Source organism: Aulonocara stuartgranti (assembly GCF_965226115.1).
Source record: "Aulonocara stuartgranti genome assembly, chromosome: 3".
Lineage (NCBI taxonomy): Eukaryota > Metazoa > Chordata > Actinopteri > Cichliformes > Cichlidae > Aulonocara > Aulonocara stuartgranti.
The window spans coordinates 58,251,523-58,264,071 of record NC_138941.1 but is presented as its reverse complement, the minus strand read 5'-3'; the positions used below and the strand labels follow the sequence as shown (position 1 = coordinate 58,264,071).

At 37.9% G+C, this 12,549-nt stretch overlaps 1 protein-coding gene across 4 annotated transcripts in view; it reads left to right on the top strand.

Annotated features, from left to right (window-relative positions):
* Positions 1–12,549, top strand: part of LOC309701818 (uncharacterized protein) — a 54,510-nt gene that overhangs the window by 7,755 nt on the left and 34,206 nt on the right. The window contains exons 1-3 of one of the 4 annotated variants that reach the window (XM_082526080.1): positions 2,276–3,281; positions 5,910–5,991; positions 6,312–6,653. In XM_082526080.1, coding sequence (XP_082382206.1) covers positions 5,928–5,991; positions 6,312–6,653 — 406 coding nt within the window. In that variant the 5' untranslated portion in view covers positions 2,276–3,281; positions 5,910–5,927. Of the gene's footprint in view, positions 1–2,275; positions 3,282–5,656; positions 5,692–5,909; positions 5,992–6,311; positions 6,654–12,549 lie in introns of those variants that run through there. The other 3 variants (XM_082526081.1, XM_082526083.1, XM_082526079.1) reach the window with 3 other exon arrangements.

Sequence of the window (12,549 nt, the reverse complement as noted above, 5' to 3'; positions counted from 1 at the left end):
AAGTCGAAAATTTTCATAAGTCGAAGCACCCATTGCGGGTTTTGAGTGAGGGGATGCTGAACAATAGGCTACTATTGGTAACTAGAACAACATTACGTCGTTCAAGTGGAACAGCAAAGCGCAAGTACGGTATTTGTAAGTCGGGGTTCCACTGTATATGATTTATTTATTACATTTTATGTGGAGTGAATAAATAAAAAGTGAATAAATAAAAGTATATTTACGGTGGCCCCTAGAGACAAAGCACGTACAAACTCCAAAACATGTACAAACCCTGAAGCACGAACTCTGAAGCACGTAAAAACTCCAAAACACCTACAAAACACAACAGAAGTGCTCCCGGATGCTAGGCGCAGTGTTGAGCTCTTTTTACCTAGTGCATAATTTTATATTATTGTAAACAGTGATGGGAATAACGGCATTACAAGTAACGGCGTTATTTTTTTCAGTAACGAGTAATCTAACTAATTTCCTATCATTACAACGCTGTTACATTTACTAACAAGAAAATGCGGTCCGTTACTATTTCTCAACAAACAGACGGTTGAAGCTGTGTTCAGTTTACCACATCTTATATCAGTTGCACGGAAGTAGCTGATTATGTAAGTGGTCTGGACGCTACAGCTTTAAGCAGCTGCGCGCACTCCCGCGGACGGTAATCACGATCACTGTCTAGCACACCACCTGGAGCTGAGGGGGAAAAACAATCGCATGAGTGCTGCTGTTTGACTGAGGAAGAATGAAGTAGCCGTGATAAGCCAATCACGACCACTTAAAGACAAAGCAACAAGGTGATATATACCAGTTTATAAATTGTGTTGATAGGCCACGTAAAACCAGAGTCATGATAAACAATATAATATAAACGGCGTTTTTTCCTCAATAGTTTTGTCACGTTTACTGTCTAAGGACAGAGCTAGCAAGCACTCTCTGCTTATGACCCAAAACAAAACAAAACAAAAACAAGGGAAGTTTTAGGAGTGACAGCGAGAGAGAGCGAGTTTTGAGATGTGAGAGATTTGTGAGGTTTAGCATGTTTGGGGTGTGTAGTTAATGTGTAGTGTTGTGGATAGTTTTGTGTTGTGTGTCAGAACAATGAGGCAACTGCTGTCTCCAGGTAGAAACAGGAGTGATACACCTGCTGCTGTCAGGCCTGCAGGTATCAGGCTGTGATGTTCTCCTTTATAGTGGACAGAAATTATGTTTTTGGAGTGGCACAAATAATTTGTGTGTACACCTGATTGTTCTGTAAATAGTTTGAAATGGTTATTTAAAAAAGGTAAATGGATGCAAATAACTTTGTTGTTTGCAAAACTTGTGCATAGGATTTTAAAATTGACAAGTTATATTTGCATTTAAAGTTATGAAATATTATTCATTAAACATGTTTGTGGTTGTTACAGTAAAAAATATAACTTTTTCTACTCGGATTTTATGGTTTTTGTCTGATTTTAGATCAATTGTGTTAATACAGTATGTCAGAATGAAAACATGCCTGTAAATTCAGACATGTGAGGTTGCATTTTGTCCAAAACTCAAACAGAGCAGTGGCGGAAGAACGCAGAGTGGCAGAGTTTGAAATATTATTAAATATTTCTTGATCACAAAATACTTTTAAGATATTTTCAGGTGAGAACGTTGCTGTGCAAACTTCAAATATCTGCTCGATTTTTCAAGACATCACATATTTGCAAAAGTGCTCTAATGTTTCAGGAGATGCCTGTTACCCACCAGCTTAAACGTGCTGCTGTTGTTTAGCGCAACATCCACTGGGTTCCTCTTTCTAGCACAAAGTGGACAATAAACAAACAAGACAGAATAGCTTATCATTTGCTGATATACACTGTCTTGCACAGGCATCAGCTGTGCAGTCAGCTGTTGGTTAACAGGCATCTCCAAAAACATTAGAGCCCTATGTTCACAATGAACTGGGTTCATTGTGAACACACCCGAAACTCTGGCTGATTGGGTCCCACACCCAATTTCACACCTTGGCTCAGGTGATTAGAGGATCATCAGGGGGTCCTTTTGTCCCTCTGTGGGGGGTTACTCCCACTAGGTTTATATCTGGGACTCTCCACCATTTGACCTTAGAACTGAAGAAGCTTCTCGGATGAGAGGTGAAACGTCTTCAAGTAACTTAAAGAAGTCCAGACGCTTTTCTTTGCAAGCTCCTTTGACTACGATGACCTCGATGACTGAGAACCTTCACAGACATTTGTGCTTTTAAATCTTTTTTTTTTTTACGTGCGCTCAGAATAGAGGCACTAAAATAATGCTATAATCTCTTAAGTGCAAATGCATGAATAATGTCTTCTACTTCAGAGGAGAAGACTAAAGAAATTTAGAAATGTTCCTTAGATGAAAGAGACAGGAAGATCGATTTTATATGTGAGTCCTAGGTCAAGGAGTAATCAGATGCTATACCAAGATTATTACCACTTGTCTTTGCAGATAAGCAAAAAGAAGCAATCACTTGACTGATCCTTGAGTGTATATCGGGTAGAGCTATAATCATGGTTTCGGTGTTGTCAGAGTTTAAAACAAGGGAATTTTTTGGTAGCTGGTCACTAATCCAGCAACAACCCTAACCCTAATCCAAACAATGAAGTAGGTTGAACTGCCTATCCTAGCCTGTCCTAGCTGGACAACCCAACTGGTGAGGTTTAAAAGACATGTACAATTAAATGTCATTACCATAAAATGGTCAAACAGAGAAAAGAGAAGGATTAAATGATGCCGGTTTCATGAAGCATGTCAAATTAGAATAATAATGGACCTAGGATTGAACTCTGAGGGACCTCACAGGTCAAACAAGCAGGGTAGGAGGAGAAGCTGTTCACCCTAATAGAGAATGTCCTTCCAGATAAATAGGAGAAATGCCATTCAAGGGCTGAACCAGAAACACCAGTCAAAACCTTAAGCCTATTAAGTAAAGTATTATAATTGACTGTATCAAAGGCACCCATGAGCAGTGTTGTTCAAGTTATTTGAAAATAGTAATTAGTTACTAATTATCAATTACTTCTTAAAGAAAGTAATCTGGTTACTTTACTGATTAATTATTTTCAAAAGTAATTAGTTACTTTATTACTATTGCTGTTGTGCACGGGAGGAACCGTCTCTGCTCAAGCCCGTAGACAGAATGCAGAGGGACCTGATTTGCCCGAGCTGGAGGGCAGCGTGCCAGAGGGGTTTGCCTAGCCCATGTTGGAGTCACCGTTCCATCCCATCCAACGGCGGGCTCACCAGAAGGGAGAGCTGCTTCGTTTCTGCCAGGGGTGAGCACGTTGTGTGGTCCTGCATGCCGGCCACCTGCCAAGCCATCTGTGAGCCTTGGCTTACGTCCTCTTCTGCTGCACCGCTAAACTTTCCTTTTCAACATTGTCAGTGGACACACAGTCGCCCCCCCCCCCCCCCCCCCCCCCCCCGTCGCTGGTCCATAGGCTGGGGACACCGATCTTCATGGCCAATTCATGGCCTCCCTAGTCTTTTTCAATGGCCTCTATGAACTCCTCCCACACCCGAGTTTTTGCTTCAGCCTGCCTATCAGCTGGCTCCGAAGTGCACAAGCTAACCAAGCCCAATAGGAATGCTAAGTGAATTAGGTTTTTTTTAACATAAGAAGATAGGAATACTGCTCGTCTCCAATGTAGTTATCCTAAAAATATAGCTGTCACTTTGGTTTTTTTGGGGGGGGGGGTTTTGTTTTTTTTTCTTTTCTTTTCTCTTCCTTTTCTTCTCTTTTTTTTTCTTTTTCTTTTTTTTTGCACTGTCCGTCTGTGCTCCCAGACAAATACAACCCATGAAGGGTCTTCTGCTCCTTATCAATCAATTACATTTAGATTTGTCAGATTAATTGCATGCTTTGTTTGCTGTAGGTAGGAACCAGGATAGATTATAGATGGGGTTTGGCCAGGATGCTTGTGTGGCTGTTGGTAGGTCGCTTGTTACCCTTTACTCCTGTTACTCTTGTCCACTTGTGTGTGTTTGGTTGGGGAGGGTGATAAAGAATTATCAGTAAGATACAGAATTATCAGTTGTGTCATATACAAGTGAATGCACCTTCTTTGCTTATGAAAGGCTGGATTAATTATGCAATGTTCAGCTCACTGTAGCTAATAGCTGATAATGATGTGTGAGAGTTGTGTCAGACTGGAGAGCAAACTGGACTGCCAAGTGCTGTTGGACCCAGGTCAGGCTGTGTTCATCTTACTAATGAGATGTCACATGGAGAAGATGGAGTGACCAGAGTGACCAAGCATCATTACAAACTACTTCCCCTCCTCCAGATTTGAATTGTGCAAACAGCCCGAATTCAGAGAGGAGCTTGTGTAGCTGGCCAACTGACGACATCACTCTAAGGGTTCATTTTTCAGATGGGTATTTGGCTGTAGAGAGACAACTAGGTCCGGTTTGGCTCAGCAGCTATGTTATTTGCAGTGCAGAGGAGCTAAACATGAGCCTGTGGTCCTTATTAGTCCAGTGACTGCAGTTAGTGATCCAGTGTCCCATCTACTCTTTAGCTCCACCCTGAGGAGATGAGTTGAGGTTAAATCAACACTTGTCTCCTCCTTCTGAACATCTAAATCTGCAGTGGAGAAAAGTAAGATATTGCTCCTCCCTTTATCCACCCCCTCAGGCTAGCCTCACTTCTCTTAAGTTCTCTGCTGTACTGCCAGTGGGTCAGGTTGATCCCCCCGTCATTGAAACTCATTCGGGGGGCATTAAAGTGTAAACCAGATGAAAAAACAAAGGGCTTAGGCAAATCAGATGGCTCAAACAACAACAACAAACGCACATTCTGTAATCTGCTTAGGGAAATTAATGAGGGGGAGCCCCTTGGCCAAGGTGGATAATGATCCTGGAAGCTGTCACTTTGTGATACATATATGGTATGCCAATCTGACAATGTATGATGAGTGGCACTTGCATTCGTGCTCCGCATTCTCTGGCAAGATTTCAGAGATGTACCTGAATGGCAGCAACTGAGGTATGCTGAGGTCCATCCTGTTCTCTGGTGGCGGGGGAAAAACAAACCCTTTTGCTGAGTCGGGAAACGATCCATGTCAAATTTGATCGCCCGTAGTGGATGGCAATTATATGTCTGCAACGATGTGACACCGGACATAAATGTAAAAGCAATACTGATTAAACATTTTCAAATAAACAATCACATAGACAGAGCAAGAGACAGAACCAGGTCAAACATAGGTGCCATATATTCGTCTCAAGAACTGGCTTTGAGTCAAGATTTGAAAATGATGAGGTTAAAGTTTTATTCCAATAATTGATGTACCGAAAAAAAGACAAATTTAAGCTACTGTGACATGACCAATTAGTTTGTTTCATTTTGGGCCCCCCATGTTTAGCTTTTGAGCCGTGGATAAGAAGCTTAAATGGAAAGTTCAAAATGGTGACTTCTCTCTAATGCCACACTTTTTAATGCCAGGATTAATTATTATTATATTATATTATTATAATTAATTAATGCTAACAAAGCGTGTTTAGAAATTCATATCCGTGAATTGTTACCATACTATGCCAAAAAGAAAAAACATACTAACACTGAACTATAAAACTGATGCACAGACTTTGTGATTGTACTGTAACTGGATGTTTCAGGGTGACTTAGTAATGATTTACTAAGTCAGATTGTGTGTTCTTTTAAAATGAGTGCCACTGCAGCAGGTATGTTGTATTTTTATTTAAAAAATTTTCATGTCTAATTTATATCTTACCAAATATCTTGTCTAAAGTACCATCTCATACAAAATACATCTAATACATCTTCTAGTACTGAGTACCAGGCATTCGAATTGAATGTGAAATTATGAAACTGACTTGGCCATATGTTATTGTTTTATTAGTGACTATTTCTTTGAATTATTCTTTTTTTTTCATTTCAGAGCTGAATAATTCATCAGATGGCTGGACTCTCCTTTTATTCTCTCAGTAACTGCATTCTGCATGTCCTTCTTGTACATTATTGTAGGTAACCTCTAATATAAGATCACAATTATTATTTGTGTGTGCGTTTTTAATTAGTGGCTCAAATTGTCTTGTTTAAATGGCACATATACATTTTTCATTACTTTTTTTTTCTTAAGAGGTGTAATTTTGGTAACTGTATTTAAATAATGTATCTACATTGTAACTAAATGTGACATCATTAAATTACATGTCATGATGAAAAATATGCAGAGGTTAATTTTTCCAAAGAATTAACATATTTGTTGTAAAGTATTAAAGTATTTTGAAAATTAAAATGTCAGCATAAATAAATTAATTATCTGATCTTTTCTTCTCAGGTCAGTCTCGGTTGATTGGTCCAAATCAGCCAATTACTGCAACAGCTGGAGAAGACATCACTTTGCCATGTCACCTGGTACCTGGAGAAAATGTTGCTGCGATGACTTTGGAGTGGACAAGACCCGACCTGGACCCCAGATTTGTGTTTCTGTGGCGTGCAGGTCAGGACCTCATAAATATGAAAAACCCCTCCTACAAAGGTCGATCATCATTGTTTACTGATGAGCTGAAACATGGAAACATTTCACTGAAACTGTGCAAAGTAAAACCTGCAGATGAAGGCAGATACAGATGTCACATCCCAGCCAAGAATGAAGAAGCTTTTATTGATCTTGTGGTCGGTAAGTGAACTAATTATATACATTGTGAGTACAAAGTGCAGTTAAATTAGGTTGAATCAACACAGTTTTGAGTTATTGATTGTTACTCAAGCTGGGAAATGAATTATAATTATTATATGAAAATATTTACTATATGATTATTGACCAAATAAAAAAAAAATCTGAATTATCATTAAAAAATGAGGCAGCGCGAATGAAGTTTGTATCAGATATCCATTATTCAAATATTATCTTTACATTTGTATATTTTTATTGATTTGTATTACTGATCAGTATTTTAAATTGTACATTTCATCCAGCATCGAGTGCTGTTTCCTCACCTGTCATCAGCTTAGAAGGGATTGACAGAGACAAGACAGGAGTGGTGTTAGAGTGTAAATCTGAAGGTTGGCACCCAAAGCCTGAGCTGCTGTGGTTGGACGGTGAGGGAAACCTCCTCTCTGCTGGACCTACAGAGACCCTCAGAGGTCCTGATGACCTCTATACTGTCAGCAGCAGAGTGACTGTGGAGAAGAGACACAGCAACAACATCACCTGCAGAGTCCAACAGAAGCAAATCAGCAAGAGCAGAGAGACACACAAACATGTTCCAGGTAAATATCGTTTATAAAATGTATGATATGCTTAATTCAGCCTAAATCAAAATCTGGTGAAATAACATGTAATTCTGTGTTTATTGTTTCAGATGAATTCTTTGAGCTCACATCCTGTTCTGCTGCTCCCATTGTTATTGGTTTGGCTGTTAGTTTGGCTGTAAGCATCATCTTGATTTTGATTGGAGTCTTTTTCATCTGGAGACAAAACAAAACAAGTAAGACACAAATTGATTCACCATGCTGTCTAAATTAATATCTCAAGTTATTCTAACAGGTTTTGAAGCAACAGAAAGACACATTTGTGTAAATTACACTTATTTTTTTATAAGCAGCTAAACATCATTGTGTGTTATGAGATAAGGCACAATATATGCACTTCATAATTTAGTTTAAAATGAGATGATTATATGCTGCGTTATCATTTTAGCTCAAGAGAACATCATATTGTAATCTTGTCTATGCTTTTAACAGATGTCAGGAGAGCTCACTGCCCTGAAAGTGACAAAACTGAAAGAGACCAAGAGCAAGATAAGCTCATGTCACAGGACATCGTTGCAGTGAGTGATATGAACGAAACACAAGAAAATGAACAGACAGAAAATTTTGAAAAATAATCAGGATATTACATGTATATGGGGAAGAAAGAGTGTGAGTGGAAAGAAAAGAGAGAAAATGAAAATGGCACAAATAAAAAGAATATATGAATAGCATGTCCAGGGTTAGCTAACAGTGAAATAAATCTTTTAGAGCAATTATACATGACAGAGAAATAGTTACCATCTTCTGTTATAAGAACAGATGATATTTTTCTGCTGTCCTGATATTCACATCTTTTGTTTTGTCATGTGTCATTGTGCAGTTTGTTATGCAGGATCTCACAACAGAACTTTTTCTATTTTCTCTAAGTCTGGAGCACTTCCCAAAACTCAGCAACTGATCACTCTTAATCTCCACAGTTGCTCATGAAGAAGAGTCCAGAGTTCTTCTGTAACTAAAAAGCCATATTTCCACAAATCCACAAAAGATACAACTAAAATCACATGTATTCACTTTTAAATTAAAACCTTACATAATGTTAACATGTTTAAGCTATAGAGGCAGGATGGTGGTTAGCATAGTTGCAACAACACAGTCTTGGGTTCATACTGTTAATTTCTTAAATGAAAACGGTTAAATTTTGCATATTTTGTCATAAGCTAAAGAGAACATTTGATAAAAGCACTGACACTTTATAGATGAGAGATAATAAAATTAATTCAGTCAGTCTTCAGTTTGATTTTAATATTTTATTCTTGCTCTCATATACAGTTACCTTAGTTTAGGGTCAGTTAGAGGTCAGATTCTCTGTGCGAGCTCTTTTAAGAAAGAGAGATTTGAAACAAAACACAAGTGCCTCAATGGTTTTCAGACTGCTATGGTTTAACAGTCCTTAAAGATGTTATAAAAAAAATATGAGCATGAGTAAAACATTTAAAAATGCAAAAAATGTTGGTGTGCTTTTCAAGCTGAACATTTGTGTTGATCTGTTTGTCTGTTAGTGTGAGAAAAACCATCATGCAGCTGAGGAGAAGCTGAAAGAGGCTCATCGGCAACTGGAGAAGAAAGATGCAGAGATCAGCAACATGAAGAAAGAAGTAAACACACAGATAAACATCCACATTTCCATTATGTTGACTCATATTCATTAACAGAAACCTTGTCCTAACACTAACAAACAAATGCACAGATTTACATGTATGCATTAGTTTCCATTTTGTCCTCAAAAGAAAGTAATCCAAACTCCAGTCGGGCAAAAGCAGATTTATTATCCATTGAAATGAGTGATGAACAAACACACTGCCAAACAACAGACACAATGTGCTACAGCTGGAAACATTCATGTTCCTAATGACAGCAACACTCACTGTTCGACCACACCCATAGTAAAGTTAAGGCTAAACCGTTGTGTTGATCTGTTTGTCTGTTAGTGTGAGAAAAACCAACATGCAGCTGAGGAGAAGCTGAAGGAGGCAGATGAAAAACTGAAAGAGGCTCATCAGGAACTGGAGAAGAAAGATGCAGAGATCAGCAACATGAAGAAAGAAGTAAACACACAGACTGTTGTTTTGAACACTTCAGGACAAACACATTTATTTACTGGGACCTCGCTCTGTCCTCAACCATAAACAAACAAACATGCAGCACATTTACATGTATTTTACACTTTATTAATGCTTAAAAAGAAAACAAAAACCCAAACTCAGTGTGTAAAAACAGATTTATATTAAAAACACAGACAAAGACTCTACTGTCTGTTATCTAAAGAAAAAACAGAAAGACGACAAGACCCAATGTCATGTCGTCTTCTTGAAAAACTGGACTGCAAATAAAAACTGGAGATCGAATCAAACACTGTTTCTCATAGGCTCAAATATCTTGTCCATCTCTCCCTCTCGCACACACTAATCTGCATATGTCGTCTCTCTCTCAGCCAGACACAAGCAAACCACCTCCTGAGAAATCTCAGACCAGTTTTGAGGAACAGAATAAGAGCGACTCAGCCAATCACAGCTCAAAGACAGGTGACATCACTGTGGTCGAGGTCGAGAAAAATGGCAGCTATATCTTTCTGAAAAACACTTCCAGTGAGGTACTGCTGCTTGCATGCTGATGAACAATGAGTACTACCTAAACACAAACAACGTGTTCCATGTATTCAGAAATATTTTAAAAAGGTCCTTTTCACTTATGTGGACGTAACACACTCATTTATAAACACTTTGGATTTAACACACACTGAACTTTATTATTGCCTCATTCATTTTCCCCCTTTTTTATTCTCTTGTTTTCCTTTTACAGAATAAACTTTTGTCAGGTTGGAAGTTAAAACTACAGATCAACAACAGAGAAAGTGCCACATACGAATTTAAAGAAAACTTTATACTGAAAGCTGGAGAGAGACTCCTTGTAAGTCTCTGTGTTACTAGATTTTTCGTTCAGTCTCTCTTTTGTTACTTTTAACTTGGACATCTGTGACCTTTTTATTGGTTACATTTACAGTTAAAGCAAGATGCTGTCAAGAAGCCAATTAAACCTGATGCTGACCTGCTGTGGATGAACATGGTCAACTGGAACATTGGAGACGACGTGAAGATCGACCTCATCAGCAACACTGGAGAAGAACAGATGCTGTTTAAAAACAAGATCATGTAAAATAATCAGAGTTACTTTTCTGAGGGATAAATTAAATAAGAGCATTATTACATTTTATATATTTCATATCATTTTAAGTCAGTTAAAAATTTTGTGTTTTTATTGAATTAAAAATATGTAAATAAAAATATCTTTAAAAAGGAGTCTTTATTATTTAGAGGTGCAACACAAATATAGTTTAACTGCAATGATGTGGACAATGGTGAGACTTTGCTGTGTGTTTTAAAGCTGAAGGTACATGAGTGAGAACTTCACAAAGAGAAAATCTTACAAGATCTCAAGATCTTTTTTTCTGTTTTACTTTATTATTATTTTTTTTTAAACATAAGTCACAGCGACTACTCCCTAGTTGACTATTTGCATTAGAGACGTAATTTTTTTTGTTTTCCATTCTTTAGCACAGATTATAGAACAGGAGGTGTTTTGTAATTAGCATAGTTAACGTCATCAAGACAAGAGCGCTGAATCCAAAGTAGAACAAACAACAGGTTGTTGTACTTTGGACTGATGACTGGCCGAGCACTTCAAGTCCTGATATCATCATCCAACATCATAACATCATACAGCTAATATCCTAAAGTAACAGTTAAAACAGTGCTCAGGATAATTGCATTTGAGTAAAGCACTCTGTGAAGGCAGCACTGTTTTAAGATGTGGTTCACCAACATCAGATATGCTGCACTTGTGCCATCCTTCATCAGATATGGAAACACTGTGGCTCACCATATCTCCTGTTATTCTGTTGTCTATGAGAAGTCCATCCTTATAAAAATCAGAGAGGAGGTGGGAGGATGTGTTCTTGTTTTTGCAGCTCAGACTCACACAGTTACCCTCCAGCCCAGGAAAATCAGGCCTCTGCAGGATCACAGAGCCAACTGACAGACAAATGTTTTCATTTCCAGTCATGTTCTCAAAGATTGAATAAAATTACTTTTTACAGAAACTTTCCAGTGAAAGTAAAGTTGACAGAGATTTTTCTGTCTCTCCTAATTTTGTCACATGTAAACATTTTCCACTGTTTGTTTGATAGGTTACTTGAATACTGTAATATACTGTTGTACCAATTCAGTTAATGTTTTGTTGGGTTTCTTGATAACACGTTGCTTGAAGCACTCCTCAATATAAAGTTGCAGACTGTCCAGATCTTCGCCACTGCCCAGCAGAGTGCTGAAGGTAGTGGAAAATTTAGCTAGAATATATTTTATTGCCTTATAGGCTCTCTAGAAATTAACTGGTTGAGAAAACTAATGAGCAAAATGTAACCAGTAGCACCCCGCCATGCTCAATACTGCCGAGATTCCCATTAAAGTCTCGAGTCACTACTGCATTATGTCTCCCCAGTACTTTGCAGATTTCTGTTTCATGTCACAGGCTTAGAGAAATCCGTCAGTATTCCTGATCCTTCGCAAATGAGTGGAGCCATCAAGACCTTCACAGTGAAAAAAAGAAACTGAAACAGCTGCTGTCTGTCTGGAGTGATGTGAAAACCTGCATCTAAACAGAAACACAAAGAAAGCAAAAAATGTGATATAATGAAAATACAAACAAAAACATTAATTTCTATTGTAAACCTGAAGAACAATACAATTGACAAAAGCAATAAAAAAATTGTATAGTATAAAAATTTGTGGAAAAACTATTTACTGCTGTCCTGGACATGTGCACTCAGCAGAATGAATATGAGCATGGCTGCACAGACAATGGTAGAAAAAACAGAAAAAAATAATAACAGTATATTAGACTAAAAGTGTAGTTTTAACTTGAAATAATTAAAACATGAAAAGAAGAAATAAATAAAGGAACTTGTGCAGCAAACACTAATACTAGTGTACTGCAGAGAGCTCTAACCTCCATGTTGAGTTGTTGCTGACTGACTGAGAAGACAAAAGAGAAAACATCATAAACAACAGATATTAACCCCGATACAACATAAAAGAGAGGAGCTAAAGTGGTTTGACAAATCTTACATAGATAACATGATTTTACCTGATAGATGCTAAACTTGACCTGTCTATTATGAATCCCTTTGTACTTAATTGATAGGTCTTCACCTAGAAGTAGTATTGTAGTTATTTTTCAGTTAGAGCCATGTCCAGTCTTTGCAGTGA